The sequence below is a fragment of the Mobula hypostoma genome, chromosome 4 (genome assembly GCF_963921235.1).
Source record: "Mobula hypostoma chromosome 4, sMobHyp1.1, whole genome shotgun sequence".
Taxonomy (NCBI): Eukaryota; Metazoa; Chordata; class Chondrichthyes; order Myliobatiformes; family Myliobatidae; genus Mobula; species Mobula hypostoma.
The window spans coordinates 100,843,375-100,857,692 of NC_086100.1; the positions used below are offsets into that span (position 1 = coordinate 100,843,375).

General features: G+C 42.0%; 1 protein-coding gene across 4 annotated transcripts in view; it reads right to left on the bottom strand.

The window, feature by feature from the left end:
* LOC134345521 (SH3 domain and tetratricopeptide repeat-containing protein 1) overlaps positions 1-14,318 on the bottom strand; it is a 129,401-nt gene that overhangs the window by 18,733 nt on the left and 96,350 nt on the right. For all 4 annotated transcript variants that reach the window (XM_063046297.1, XM_063046299.1, XM_063046298.1 and 1 more), the window contains 3 exons: positions 13,762-13,942; positions 10,756-10,906; positions 971-1,093 (listed from right to left, as the gene is read on the bottom strand). In XM_063046297.1, coding sequence (XP_062902367.1) covers positions 971-1,093; positions 10,756-10,906; positions 13,762-13,942 — 455 coding nt within the window. The remainder of the gene's footprint in view (positions 1-970; positions 1,094-10,755; positions 10,907-13,761; positions 13,943-14,318) is intronic.

Consider the following 14,318-nt stretch of genomic DNA (forward strand, 5'->3'; position numbering starts at 1 on the left):
TTCCTCTCCAGCCCTTTACCTTTTCTGCCCACTTGGCTTCACTGATTATCACCTTCTAGCTAGTCCTCCATCCCCTCCCCCCAAGGTTTTGGCATTTTCCCCTTTCCTTTCTAGTCGTGATGAATGGTCTCGGCCTGAAGTGTTCACTTCCGTGGATGCTGCCTACCTGCTGAGTCCCTCCAGCATTTTTTCTATGTTGATTCCCAATACAAAAATGTAGCAACAATAGGATAGATTAGAAAAAAGGGGGCATCGTGGCAATATTGATCGTGGATATACAGAAAACTAGTGAAAAAATTCTTGCTGCTGACCAATGTAGAAAACAAAAACTCACTTCCATGGATCTGCCAGCACCACCACAAGCCTATACAGTGAGATGGTGCAACCGACAGTTTTGTGAAAATGCCACCACATGAAGAAGACAAAAACAAGCCCAGCTGTGCTCAAGATATTGACAGATGATCCGCGCCTACAGGCTTAAACAACTGTCACATATTAACAGAATATATTAAGGCACTTAACCACACATTGCTCTGCAACGACACCGGTGTATCGGCCCTAGTGCCCTTCCCTTGCGCATCGATTGCAGCATGGGCAACTGCCGGTCTTCCATACAACCTTGCCCAGGCCTACGCCCTGGAAACTTTCCAAGGTGCAAATCCATGGTCTCATGAGACTAACGGATGCCTATTATTCTTGATACATGGTCAATGATCTGCCAGACAAGCCCCATAAGCAATATTTTCAGGCAGAGGAACAGGGAGGTGTATGGAAGATTTGCATATACCACTTTTCAAACTGATCTTACACAAGTAGAAACTGAACAGATTTAACTGCCAGCCAAATTCTGACCTATAGGTTTTGGTGATCATTTCTACACCCAGCCTCCCACTGAACTGGAATGTCAGGATTAATACCTTGAGAAAATGTATACATGCAACTAAAGCCTGCAGTTCGAGAAGGTACTTACCCTGTAGAAGGGTATGGCTTTCTCTCTGTCTTGCGGCCCATTAAAGAATATATCTCCTGCAGCTTCTGAGATTTCCATTGCAATGTCCAATCTTTCTGTGCTTGCAGCAACATCTTGGGCAACCTTAAAAGGTGTTTACACATATATTACACATAAACCACTCTTAATAATAAAAATTGCAGGGAAAAATACTAAAATAATTGGATAGCAGGTCCTGAAGTTTCTGACAGCTATTTACCAATTATCAAGTTAGTATAAAGCTACTTAACCACAGTAGATTTCTCTAACCAAAGACCTTCCTTCATTTGGCGATCATACTGGTAAACATTTTGAACAATAAGTTCTCATGAGTTTCCTATGTTCTTAGCTGACTTTTGAGTCCACAAATGCTTTGGAAATTAAAAATTATTAAGTGTCTGTTGAACTACAAGGGGACTAATATCCTTGCAGAAAGGTTTGTTAGTGCTATTGGGGAGGGTTTAAACTAGATTTGCAGGGGGATGGGAACCAGAGTGCCAGAGCAGATAGTGGAGCGGGGGTGAAAATAAATGACGTTAAAAGTTCATGTAAAGTCACAAACAGAGGGGTTGTGTGTGGTGGTAATAATCTTCTGAAGTGTGTCTATTTCAATGCAAGGAGTATTGTGGGGAAGGCTGATGAGCTGAGGGCGTGGATTGACACACGGAATTACGACATTATAGCCATTAGTGAAACTTGGCTACAGGAGGGGCAGGACTGGCAGCTTAATATTCCAGGGTTCTGATGTTTCAGATGTGATAGAGGCAGAGGAATGAAGGGTGGGGGGGGGGAGTGGCATTGCTAGTCAGGGAAAATGTTACAGCAGTGCTCAGGCAGGACTGATGAGGCCTTGTCTACTGAGGCCATATGGGTGGAGCTGAGAAACATGAAAGGTATGGCCACATTAATGGGGTTGTATTATAGTCCACCCAATAGTCAGCGAGAATTGGAGGAGCAAATCTGCAGAGAGATAGCAGACAACTGCAGGAAACATAAAGTTGTGATAGTAGGGGATTTTAATTTTCCACATATTGATTGGGACTCCCACACTGTTAAAGGTCTAGACGGGTTAGAGTTTGTAAAATGTGTTCAGGAAAGTTTTCTAAATCAATTTATCGAGGTACCAACTAGAGAAGATGCAATATTAGATCTCCTATTAGGAAACGAGTTAGGACAGGTGACGGAAGTGTGTGTAGGGGAACACTTTGGTTCCAGTGATCATAACACCATTAGTTTCAACTTGATCATGGATAAAGATAGATCTGGTCCTCAGGTTAATGTCCTAAACTGGAAAAAGGCCAAATTTGAAGAAATGAGAAAGGATCTAAAAAGCGTGGATTGGGACAGGTTGTTCTCTGGCAAGGATGTGATTGGTAAGACGGAGGCCTTCAAAGGAGAAATTTTGAGAGTGCAGAGTTTGTATGTTCCTGTCAGGATTAAAGGCAAAGTGAGTAAGAATAAGGAACCTTGGTTCTCGAAGGATATTGGAACTCTGATAAAGAAGGAAAGAGAGATTATGACATGTATAGGAAACAGGGAGCAAATAAGGTGCTTGAGGAGTATAAAAAGTGCAAAAAAAAACTTAAGAAAGAACCAGGAGGGCTAAAAAGAGACATGATGTTGCTCTGGCAGTCAAGGTGAAGGATAATCCAAAGAGCTTCTACAGGTATATTAAGAGTAAAAGGATAATAAGGGATAAAATTGGTCCTCTTGAAGATCAGAGTGGTCGGCTATGTATGGAACCAAAAGAAATGGGGGAGATCTTAAATGGGTTTTCTGCATGTTTATTTACAAAGGAAACCGGCAAGGAGTCGATGGAAATAAGGTAAACAAGTAGTGCGGTCATGGAACCTATACAGATTGAGGAGGAGGAGGTGCTTGCTATTTGAGGCAAATCAGAGTAGATAATTCCCAAGGACCTGACAGGGTATTCCCTCGAACCTTGAAGGAGACTAGTGTTGAAATTGCAGGGGCCCTTGGTAGATATATTTAAAATGTCGGTATCTACAGGTGAGGTGCCGGAGGATTGGAGGATAGCTCATGTTGTTCTGTTGTTTAAAAAAGGCTCTAAAAGTAATCCGGGAAATTACAGGCCGGTAAGTTTGACGTCGGTAGTAGGTAAATTATTGGAAGGAGTACTAAGAGATAGGATCTACAAGTATTTGGATAGACAGGGACTTAATAAGGAGAGTCAACATGGCTTTGTGCGTGGTAGGTCATGCTTAGCAAATCTATTAGAGTTTTTCGAGGAGGTTACCAGGAAAGTGGATGAAGGGAAGGCAGTGGATGTTGTCTACATGGACCTCAGTAATGCCACTGACAAGGTCCCGCATGGGAGGTTAGTTAGGAAGATTCAGTTGCTAGGTATACATGGAGAGGTAGTAAATTGGATTAGACATTGGCTCAATGAAGAAGCTAGAGTGGTAGTGGATTGCTTCTCTGAGTGGAGGCCTCTGACTAGTGGTGTGCCACAGGGATCAGTGCTGGGTCCATTGTTATTTCTCATCTATATCAATGATCTGGATGATAATGTGGAAAGTTGGATCAGCAAATTTGCTGATGATACAAAGATTGGAGGTGTAGTAGACAGTGAGGAAGGTTTTCAAAGCTTGCAGATTGATCTGGACCAGCTGGAATAAAGGACTGAAAAATGGCAGATGGAGTTTAATACAGACAAGTGTGAGGTATTGCACTTTGGAAGGACAAACCAAGGTAGAACATACAAGGTAAATGGTAGGGCACTGAGGAGTGCAGTAGAACAGAGGGATCTGGGAATACAGATACAAAATTCCCTAAAAGCCGCATCACAGGTAGATAGGGTCGTAAACAGAGCTCTTGGTACATTGGCCTTTATAAATCAAAGTATTGAGTATAAGAGTTGGAATGATATGGTGAGGTTGTATAAGGCATTGGTGAGGCCGAATTTGGAGTATTGTGTGCAATTTTGGTCACCAAGTTACAGGAAGGATATTAATAAGGTTGAAAGAGTGCAGAGAAGGTTTACAAGGATGTTGCTGGGACTTGAGAAAGTGCGTTACAGAGAAAGGTTGAATAGGTTAGGACTTTATTCCCTGGAGTGTAGAAGAATGAGGGGAGATTTGATAGAGGTATATAAAATTATGATGGGTATAGATAGAGTGAATGTAAGCAGGCTTTTTTCACTGAGGCAATGGGAGAAAAAAACCAGAGGACATGGGTTAAGGGTGAAGGGGGAAAAGTTTAAAGGGAACATTGGGGGGGGGCTTCTTCACACAGAGAGTGGTGGGAGTGTGGAATGAGCTGCCAGATGAAGTGGTAAATGCGGGCTCACTTTTAACATTTAAGAAATACTTGGATAAGTACATGGATGAGAGTTGTATGGAGGGATATGGTCCAGGTGCAGGTCAGTGGGACTAGGCAGAAAAATGGTTCGGCACAGCCAAGAAGGGCCAAAAGGCCTGTTTCTGTGCTGTAATGTTCTATGGTTCTATGTTCTGCTACCATGAAATAAAAAGAATCTGTAATCACAGCTGGTTGTTGCATGAGTGCATTAACCTATGAAAGGAAGCCAACTCTATCTTTGAGAGCTCCAGTAGAAAGCAAATCTTGTTCACTCAAATGAGTAAACCACATATCCAAATACAACAACAGTAATAGAGATACACGAGATAGAATGACGCAGGTCAACAAGGGGAAGTTTTCATGCAAAGGGTAGTAAAATGGAAGGTATGTCTAAAACACCTTCCAAAACATAATTTACATATTATTATTTAATTATTTATGGTTTTATATTGCTATATTTATACTCTATTCTTGGTTGGTGCAACTGTAACGAAACCCAATTTCCCTCAGGATCAATAAAGTATGACTATGAAATGAAATTACACAAATAGAAACTCAATGCATATAACTTCCATCTTAAATTTTGACCCAGTCGTACAAGGAGCAGAATAAAGCCATTTAGCCCAATGAATCTGCTCTGTAATTCAACCACGTCAAAATTTTCAATCCCTTTCTCCTGTCTTCATTGCATAACCATTAATCACTTTACCTAACAATCTTTGTCTTAAACACACTTAATGACTTGGCCTCCGGAGTTCTTAATGATAATGAATTCCATAGATTCATCCCCAACTGGCCAAACAAATCCCACCCCAACTCAGTTTTAAAAGGATTCACTTTATTCTGAGGCTGTGTCCTTTCCTACTGGTGAAAACATCGTCGCCATACTCAGAATCTTACAAAATACCAATAAAAAAGGAGCAAGCAGAAACCAGAAACACATCATAACTATCATAACAGAGTCCAGTCCACAAACCACGTCGATTAAATCCTGCCCAAGACCCAGGACTGGCAGCATCGAGAGAGAGAGAGAGAGAGAGAGAGAGAGAGAGAGAGAGAGAGAGAGAGAGAGAGAGAGAGAGAGAGAGAGAGACTGGTCAAAAGCAGACGCCTTCCTCCGGGAGCAGAGAGCAAGGGTGAGTAGAGAGACCAGTCAAATGCAGGAAGATGGTGCTGAACACCCACTCACCTTCTACTCTCATCCCCGTTGATTTCAGTCTTGCTTGACACTTTAATTGGTGAGATCAGCGAGAAATGGGGTCAATCACGGGCTTGCACCTCACTTCCAGGCTGCACACTCCACTCCAAACCCCCCTGAACTCTCTCAGAGACAGATTGCTCAAACAACCCGAAAACACACCATCAAAATGTAAATCACAGGTTCTAATCGAGGTAGAATCATATTTGAAAGTAGCAGTCGTAGTTTCATGAACTGTCTGACGGACATCATTTGCTTGAACCATTCAGAATCTGCTGTTTTCCCTTTGTATGAGTACACCAACCAATTAGGAAGTCTTATGGTACCTTGGCCTTTATCACATGTTTGAGTCCAATATAAAGATAAAATACTGCGATTATATACAGCACGGGAAGACCAAATCTGAAATATTGCAGAGAGATGTGCGTTCCTTACCCAGGAAAGGATAAGCATAATCATGTAAGAGCAATGGAGGTTGACAGGATTGATTCCTGGTATTGGGCTTGAGGAGGTTCCAGAGGATTGTGATAAAGAGCAAGATCAAGCAGAATAAGACTATGCTGTTCAGTTTATGCTAATGATAGATTATCTCACCGAACCAAACAAAATTCTTAAGGTCTGACAAATTAGTTGCTGGGATGCTTTTTCTCATGACTGTAATGTCTAAAATTAATGGTTGGGCTCTTAAACGGGTCAAACATTCAAGAATGAGAAGAGAATACATTTCTTTAGCTAAAAGGCAGTGAATTTTTATAATTTTCTGCACAAGAGGGCTGTAGCGGGGGTCGATGAGAGTCCCGGAAGAAGATGACGCCAGTGAACAATGCGACCAAGGATGCCATCCTCCAGGCAGTTCATGAAACTTCTTCTTTCACTTCTTTTATGTCTCCTTTTCTTTCAAATGTCATTCTGCTCCTGTTGGAGCCTATGATGTACATTTTGGTGGTTTACGGGCCAATTGAGTGAAATTGACATATTGCTATCTCTGTGTCTGTCTGCAAGGTATACAGCCTCGAGGCCAAGAAACCTGGAGATGAGGCGCGAGCCCATGATCGACTACTTCTCACTGATTAAAGCACAGGGGAAGATTGAAATCACTGCGGCAAGTGCAGAAGGCAAGGTGTTGTTCGGTGCCATCTACCAGCCTCTCACTTGATTCTGCCAGAGGAAGGTGACAGACTCTCTCCGCCCCACCCCCCACACCCCCCTTCTGGTTTACTGCTCCCAGAGGAAGCTCCTTGCGTTCGAATGGTCTCTCTCCCTTGATGCTGCCAGAGGAAGGTGTCTGTGTGTGACCGTTGTCATCGTCCTCCTCCTCCTCCGGTTCACCGCTCCCCGAGGAAGCTCTTTGCGTTCGAATGGTCTCTCTCCCTTGATGCAGTCAGAGGATGGTGCCGGAGCCCTGGGTCTTGGGCAAGGTTTAATCAACGTGGTTTGTGGGTTGGACTCTGTAGTTCACGTTATGATCTATTTCTGATTGATCCTTTCTCGTTGCTACTTTGGGTGATTTTGAATCGGGGAAGCCTGCAGATAATGAACACTGAGCTGAACTGAATATGCCTAGACTTCTGATTTTTGGTCATTTTTTTTGTCGTTGTTGCGTTTTTTTGCACATGGAAGGGTGATGTTTTTCTTTGAATGGGTTCCATGGTGTTTCTTTGTTTCATGTCTGTCTGTGGGGAAGACGAATCTCAGGTTTGTATACTGCGCACATACTCTGATAATAAATGTACTTTGAATCAATAAGTTTTGGATATTAACTGAATTACAAAATTATGGGGCTGTCATTGCTGAGGTAAAAGGCAAGGCAAGATCTTATTGAATGACAGGCAGGCTCAAAGGCACAAATGGCTCGCTGCTGCTTCAGTTTCCAATATCCTATTCTTATCAGTTTGATCCCTCTACTTGTTGACTACCTGCCCTTGAGAATTTGCCATTAAGAGATGATTCTGAAGAAATTTTCTAAATCTCTTTTTAACAATGAGAACACTTTGCATATCCAATTGTTTTTTTTAAAAAAAAACACACCCTATTTACTTGTCCTTCTACCTTCAAAGATCCATCTCCACCTCACCGACTTTCTGGTTCCCATATTCTATTTAAATTGCACAATCACTTATCTTGCTTCTATGTGTTCTTCGTATCAACATGAATCACTTCACTGGCCATGTCTCAGTCTACACACTGTTATCGTCACCCACATAGCTTGCTACTACTGAGATTCAAGTCATTTGCAAACTAGGAACTATACGCTATATACACATTGCACTTGTTAGCTGCTGATGTGCTTTCCACGGATCTGCATTCTTGAACTGCCCTCATCTCAAATTTATTTTGAGCTGATGAGCTTTGGATATGAGGACATTAATCACTGTCTACAAAAAAGTGATGATCATCTTGTGATGATCAGGTCAGGTCAAGTAGCTCCTTGCTGTGCAAATTCTAACAACAGTTTTTCTTCACACCCATGACATCAAAACTATATATTTCAACAAACTCTTTTTGAAAAATAATCTGGACAACTTAATTATCCACGCTTCTTTATCCAGGAACAGAATTATTTTAAATATTACGTGAATTTATCAAATCTATGCTGACAGTATTTAGGAAACAATTTCCACACCCTCTGAGTGAAATTAATTTTGTCCCTCAATATCACGACTCTTGTGTTGAGCTAATTGACCTGAAATCATAAGAAAGAATTAAATAGTGCTAAAGAATCATCACATGGCTTTTCTCACTCACACCTTGCTGAAACCAGTAACTTCAAATTTGGACTAACTAGACACTAGAATACTACAGCACAGTGCAGGCCCTTCGGCCCTCGATGTTGTGCCGACCCATACATTCCTTAAAAAAAAGTACTAAACCCACACTACCCTGTAACCCTCTATTTTTCTTTCATCCATGTGCCTGTCCAAGAGGCTCTTAAATACCCCTAATGTTTTAGCCTCCACCACCATCCTTGGCAAACCATTCCAGGCACCCACAACCCTCTGTGTAAAAAACTTACCCCTGATGTCTCCCCTAAACTTCCCTCCCTTAACTTTGTACATATGCCCTCTGCTGTTTGCTATTTGTGCCCTGGGAAACAGGTACTGGCTATCCACCCTATTTATGCCTCTCATAATCTTGTAGATCTCTATCAAGTCCCCTCTTATCCTTCTACGCTCCAAAGAGAAAAGTCCCAGCTCTGCTAACCTTGTCTCATAAGACTTGTTTTCCAATCCAGGCAACATCCTGATAAATCTCCTCTGCACCCTCTCCATAGCTTCCACATCCTTCCTATAATGTGGTGATCAGAACTGAACACAATACTCTAAGTGTGGTCTCACCAGAGATTTGTAGAGTTGCAACATGAACTCTCTACTCTTGAACTCAATTCCCCTATTAATGAAGCCTAGCAACCCATAGGCCTTCTTAACTATCCCATCAACCTGTGCAGCGACTTTGAGGGATGTATGGATTTGAACCCCAAGGTCCCTCTGTTCATCTGCACTCTTAAGTAACCATTAACCCTGTACTCAGACTTCTGGTTTGTCCTTCCAAAATGCATCACCTCACACTTATCTGGATTGAACTCCATCTGCCACTTTTCTACCCAACTCTGCATCCTGTCTATATCCTCTTGTAACCTTCGACAACCTACAGCTCCATCTACAACTCCTCCAACCTTCATGTCATCCGCAAACTTACTCACCCATTCTTCTGCCTCTTCATCCAGGTCATTTATAAAAATCACAATTAGCAGGGGTCCCAGGACAGATCCTTGCGGCACTCCACTAGTCACTGACCTCCAGGTAGAATACTTTCCTTCCACTACTACCCTCTGCTTTCTTCCTGTAAGCCAATTTTTTAAACTAAACAGACAAGGTTCCACTGATCCCATGCCTCATGACTTTCTGGATGAGTCTCTTGTGGGGGACCTTTCAAATGCCTTGCTAAAATCCATGTAGACCACATCTATTGCCCTACTCTCATCAATTTCTTTTGTTACTTCTTCAAAAAACTCAGTTAGGCTCGTGAGGCACGACCTTCCCTTCACAAAGCCATGTTGACTATCCTTGCAACACACATCAAAGTTGCTGGTGAACGCAGCAGGCCAGGCAGCATCTATAGGAAGAGGCGCAGTCGACGTTTCAGGCCGAGACCCTTCGTCAGGAAGGGTCTCGGCCTGAAACGTCGACTGCGCCTCTTCCTATAGATGCTGCCTGGCCTGCTGCGTTCACCAGCAACTTTGATGTGTGTTGCTTGAATTTCCAGCATCTGCAGAATTCCTGTTGTTTGACTATCCTTGAGTAGACTGTACTTCTCCAAGTGCTCGTAGATCCTATCCTTAAGAATCCTTTCCAATAGTTTGCAGACTATCGACGTAAGACTCACCGGTTTATAGTTCCCAGGATTCTCCCTATTACCTTTTTTAAACAAGGGAGCTACATTTGCCATTCTCCAATCCTCCAGCACCTCCCCTGCAGCGAAAGAGGATTCAAAGATCATAGCTACTGCTCCAGCAATCTCTTCTCTCACTTCCCACAGCAACCTGGGGTATATCATATCCAGCTCTGGGGACTTAACAACCTTGATGTTTTTAAGAAGATCCAACATTTCTTCTTCCTTAATCTCCACATTGTCCAGCACACAGGCCTGTTCTATTTTGACCTCACCCTGATCAAGGTCCTTTTCACTTGTGAATACTGAAGCAAAGTATTCATTTAGGACCTCCCCAACCTCCTCCACCTCCAGGCACTTGTTGCCTTCTTTAACCTTTAGCGGCCCCACCTTCATTCTTGTCATCCTTCTGTTCTTCACATACGCATAGGATGCCTTGGGTTTCTCCTTAATCCTACATGCCAAGGCCTTCTCATGCCTCCTTCGAGCTCTCCTAAGCCCTTTCTTAAGCTCCTTCCTGGCTACCCTATATTTCTCATGAGCCCCTCCTGCTTCCTGCTTCTTATATCTAACATATGCTTCCTTCTTCCTCTTGACGAGTTGCCTCACGTGTTTCGTCAGCCACGGTTCCCTTTTCCTACCATTTTTTCCTTGTCTCAGTGGGACAAACCCATCCTAAACCCAGCACAAATGGTCCCTGAACTTCCTCCACATTACTTCTGTGCTTTCACCCTTGAACATCTGTTTCCAATTTACTCCCGCTAGTTCCTGCCTCATCCCTTCATATATGAAAGAACTATATGAAAGAAGATACGTTCTATAATTTCTGCTGGGTTCAATCTTTTAAAATTGCTTTTACCTGGATGTACAGATCCACCAATTCATATTTTCCCAGAATGTAGTATATCTTCCCAGCCCGCAGCCAAGCACACGCTTCCTCCTCTTTTTTCTTTAGATCAATAAAGATTCCGAGACTTTGCTTGGCGTACCCCAAGGCTGAGCTGAATGCCCTGAATGTTAAAAGGGAACAACTTCATTAGCGGATTGGAGCGACAGCAAGCCGCCACACTTCTTTCAGCTCTAATGTGGAAGTTGACACAGGGAGATGAAACTGCCATTGCTTTCCCAGGATTTATCCACAGCACAAAATCTAATATAAAATAATTGCCACCAAACACGAAAGAGTGCCCAATGAATCTAGTTTTAGTTATTTCAGAGAGAGGAACAGCTTAATAAAAAGACGAGTTGTCTGTAATTTCACTGTCACACTGATCTTGTCGGAAACGGCACCAAGAGCAATTAGAATGACACCTCGTGAGAGGGGATTGAGTTGCTGACGTTGACCGGCATTGGTACAAGGAAGGAGGCAAGCGGCAGGTCAACAAACAGATTCCCATCTCTTGAAAAGAAACTTATTTTCCAGTCCACTATGTGGGCAGATTATGCCTTACTGACAAGGTCTGGTCCACAAAAAGAGAGAATCACCAAAATGAATAATGCTTTTGTCTGCAGGAGGACTTGCATTCACAACCTACTGAGCAAAACAGAAAACGCTGAATTCAGCAGATGCTACCTGACATGCTTTTTTCCCGTTTTTCATTCATTAAAGTGACCAGAAGCAGGCCCTTCTTTTCACAATACCACTTACTGTATCCATCTACATTAGTCCCAATTACGCACGTCCCTATAACTACAGTCAAGATCCTCGTGAATCTATTCTGCAATTTCACATCTCCCTATAACTAGAGTCAAGATCCTCGTGAATCTATTCTGCAATTTCACATCTCCCTATAACTAGAGTCAAGATCCTCGTGAATCTATTCTGCAATTTCACATCTCCCTATAACTAAAGTCAAGATCCTCATGAATCTATTCTGCAATTTCACATCTTCCTATAACTAGAGTCAAGATCCTCGTGAATCTATTAAGCAATTTCATATCTCCCTATAACTACAGTCAAGATCCTCGTGAATCTATTCTGCAATTTCACATCTCCCTATAACTAAAGTCAAGATCCTCGTGAATCTATTAAGCAATTTCACATCTCCCTATAACTAGAGTCAACATCCTTGTGAATCTATTCTGCAATTTCACATCTCCCTATAACTAGAGTTAACATCCTTGTGAATCTATTCTGCAATTTCACATCTTCCTATAACTAAAGTCAAGATCCTTGTGAATCTATTCAGCAATTTCACATCTCCCTATAACTAGAGTTAACATCCTTGTGAATCTATTCTGCAATTTCACATCTCCTTATAACTAGAGTCAAGATCCTTGTGAATCTATTCTGCAATTTCACCGGGAGAATTACATCCTTCTTAGAGTGTGGTGACCAAACTGCATAGAATATTCCAGGTGTGACCTAACCAATATTTTAAAAAGTTGGACCATGACATTCTATCTCTTATACTACAAGACATGGCCAAAGAAAAGCATCAATCTTTTCACCTCCTCCCTTTACATTTCCAGCATGTGCAGTCTGTTTGATTTTCTAATGCAGTAATTGGTATCAATGACCTCACATGTTAAATTAGAAATATATTAAATAAGAAAGCCCTTTCTTTGCCCTACCATTACTGGTTTGCAAAATACAGAACAGGCTGAACCTTTTAGAGTCCTCAATTCTCCAGAGCAATTAATATGGATTGCTTCTCATAGTACAGTATTGCCAGTATTCTTCTGCAGGGAGTTCTGTGATGTTGCAGAGAAATAGCAACTTTGACTGATGTAACACAACAGATCTGTTCACATAACCTTTCAAGAAGTAACCATTGCCCACTATATCCACCAAAAAAGATGAACAAACATTTCCTTAGCTGATTTTCTGGGCATGCTGAAGAGGGGTTTTCCAAAGCCAGTAACAAGTGCTGGGTTATAGGTGCAGATCACTATGATTCCAGGGCCTGCAGCAGTAGGACAAAATGTCAGCTGCTAAACTGCTTGAACAGTAATATTTACTTTCTGCAAAAGGTCTGTTTGTTGCCAGGAGATCCAAAACCATATTATTTTAAGCACAAAAGATTTCGAAGTTGCTGGAAATCTTGAGAAACATGAACAAAATGCCGGAGGAGCTCATCAAGTCAGGCGGCATCTATAGAGGGGAGAGTAAAGAGTCAACTGAATCCTGATGAAGGATCTTGCCCCAAAATGTCGACTGTTTACTCCCCTCCAGAGATGCTGCCTGATCTATGGAGTTTCTCCAGCATTTAGTGTGTGTTGCTCATTATCATTTTGCTATTCACTAGACAGAAACACCACAATAAAATCTTTGTACATTTCGCTGCATCTGAGGTACAAACTAATGCTACACACTTGCAAATTACATCACAAGACCAAAAGAAAGGAGCAGAATTTGGCCATTTAGCCCAGAGTGTGCTCTGCCATTTCATCATGGCTGATCCGTTTTCCCTTTTAGAGCCAATCTCCTGCCTGCTCCCTGTGACCCTTCATGCCCTGACTAATCAAGAATATATCAACCTCTGCGTTAAATATACCCAATGACTTTGTCCGCACAACCGCCTCTGGCAATGAATTCCACAGATTCACCGTGCTCTGGCTAAAGAAATTCCTCCTCATTTCAGTTCTAAAAGGCCATTCCTCTATTCTGAGGCTGTGTCCTCTGGTCTTAGACTCCCCCACCAAAGGAAACGTTCTCTACACATCTGCGTTATGGAAGCCTTTCAACATTCGATTCCTTTCAAAGAAATGATAAAAGAACAACCACAACGGTAACCGTTGAACTACAACAGAATATAATTTTGAAGGATACAAATTAGCAATGGTACACCTGGTGTGACAATCTGCAAAGCTAAACAGATGCCAAACAACCAATTACTGGCATCACTTCACATTAGGCCTTTACCTTTCAGTTCCCAATTTGAGGTAAAGTTGGCTGGTGTTTTGTAGAATATGACCCTCCAGTTCCTTGTTTGCCGACTTGCGGGCAAGATGAAGCAGAAACTCGTTGTAGACGATACACTGTGCTTCATTAGGCAGGACTGAACCATAGAGCCAGCAGAGCAATCGAGTAACTTGTACTTGGCCTGAATTGAAAACAAACATTGAAGCAAGTAGAACAGGTGCTGCTTGTGGCAAAGTCCAGGAGAATCAGCTTTTAAAATACTTTCTCGTGTTCACATTAATTACTTTAATCAAATTTTACATTTTTTTTTTAAAGTGTAATGAATGTATTCAGACAACATTGGGCATGAACTAATTAAACTGGAGGACCCACCTTACAGAACCAATCAGTATGATTCACCCTCCAAACACACAGAAGTTTTCCACAGCGTGCTAGACAATTGGATAATACTAATCAATTTGAATTATGACATGGACACACATACTTTCCTCCAAATCTCCAAACACATACAACCCCCATGTTATCCGAGGGACTGTGATCCAAAAACACTTTCAACA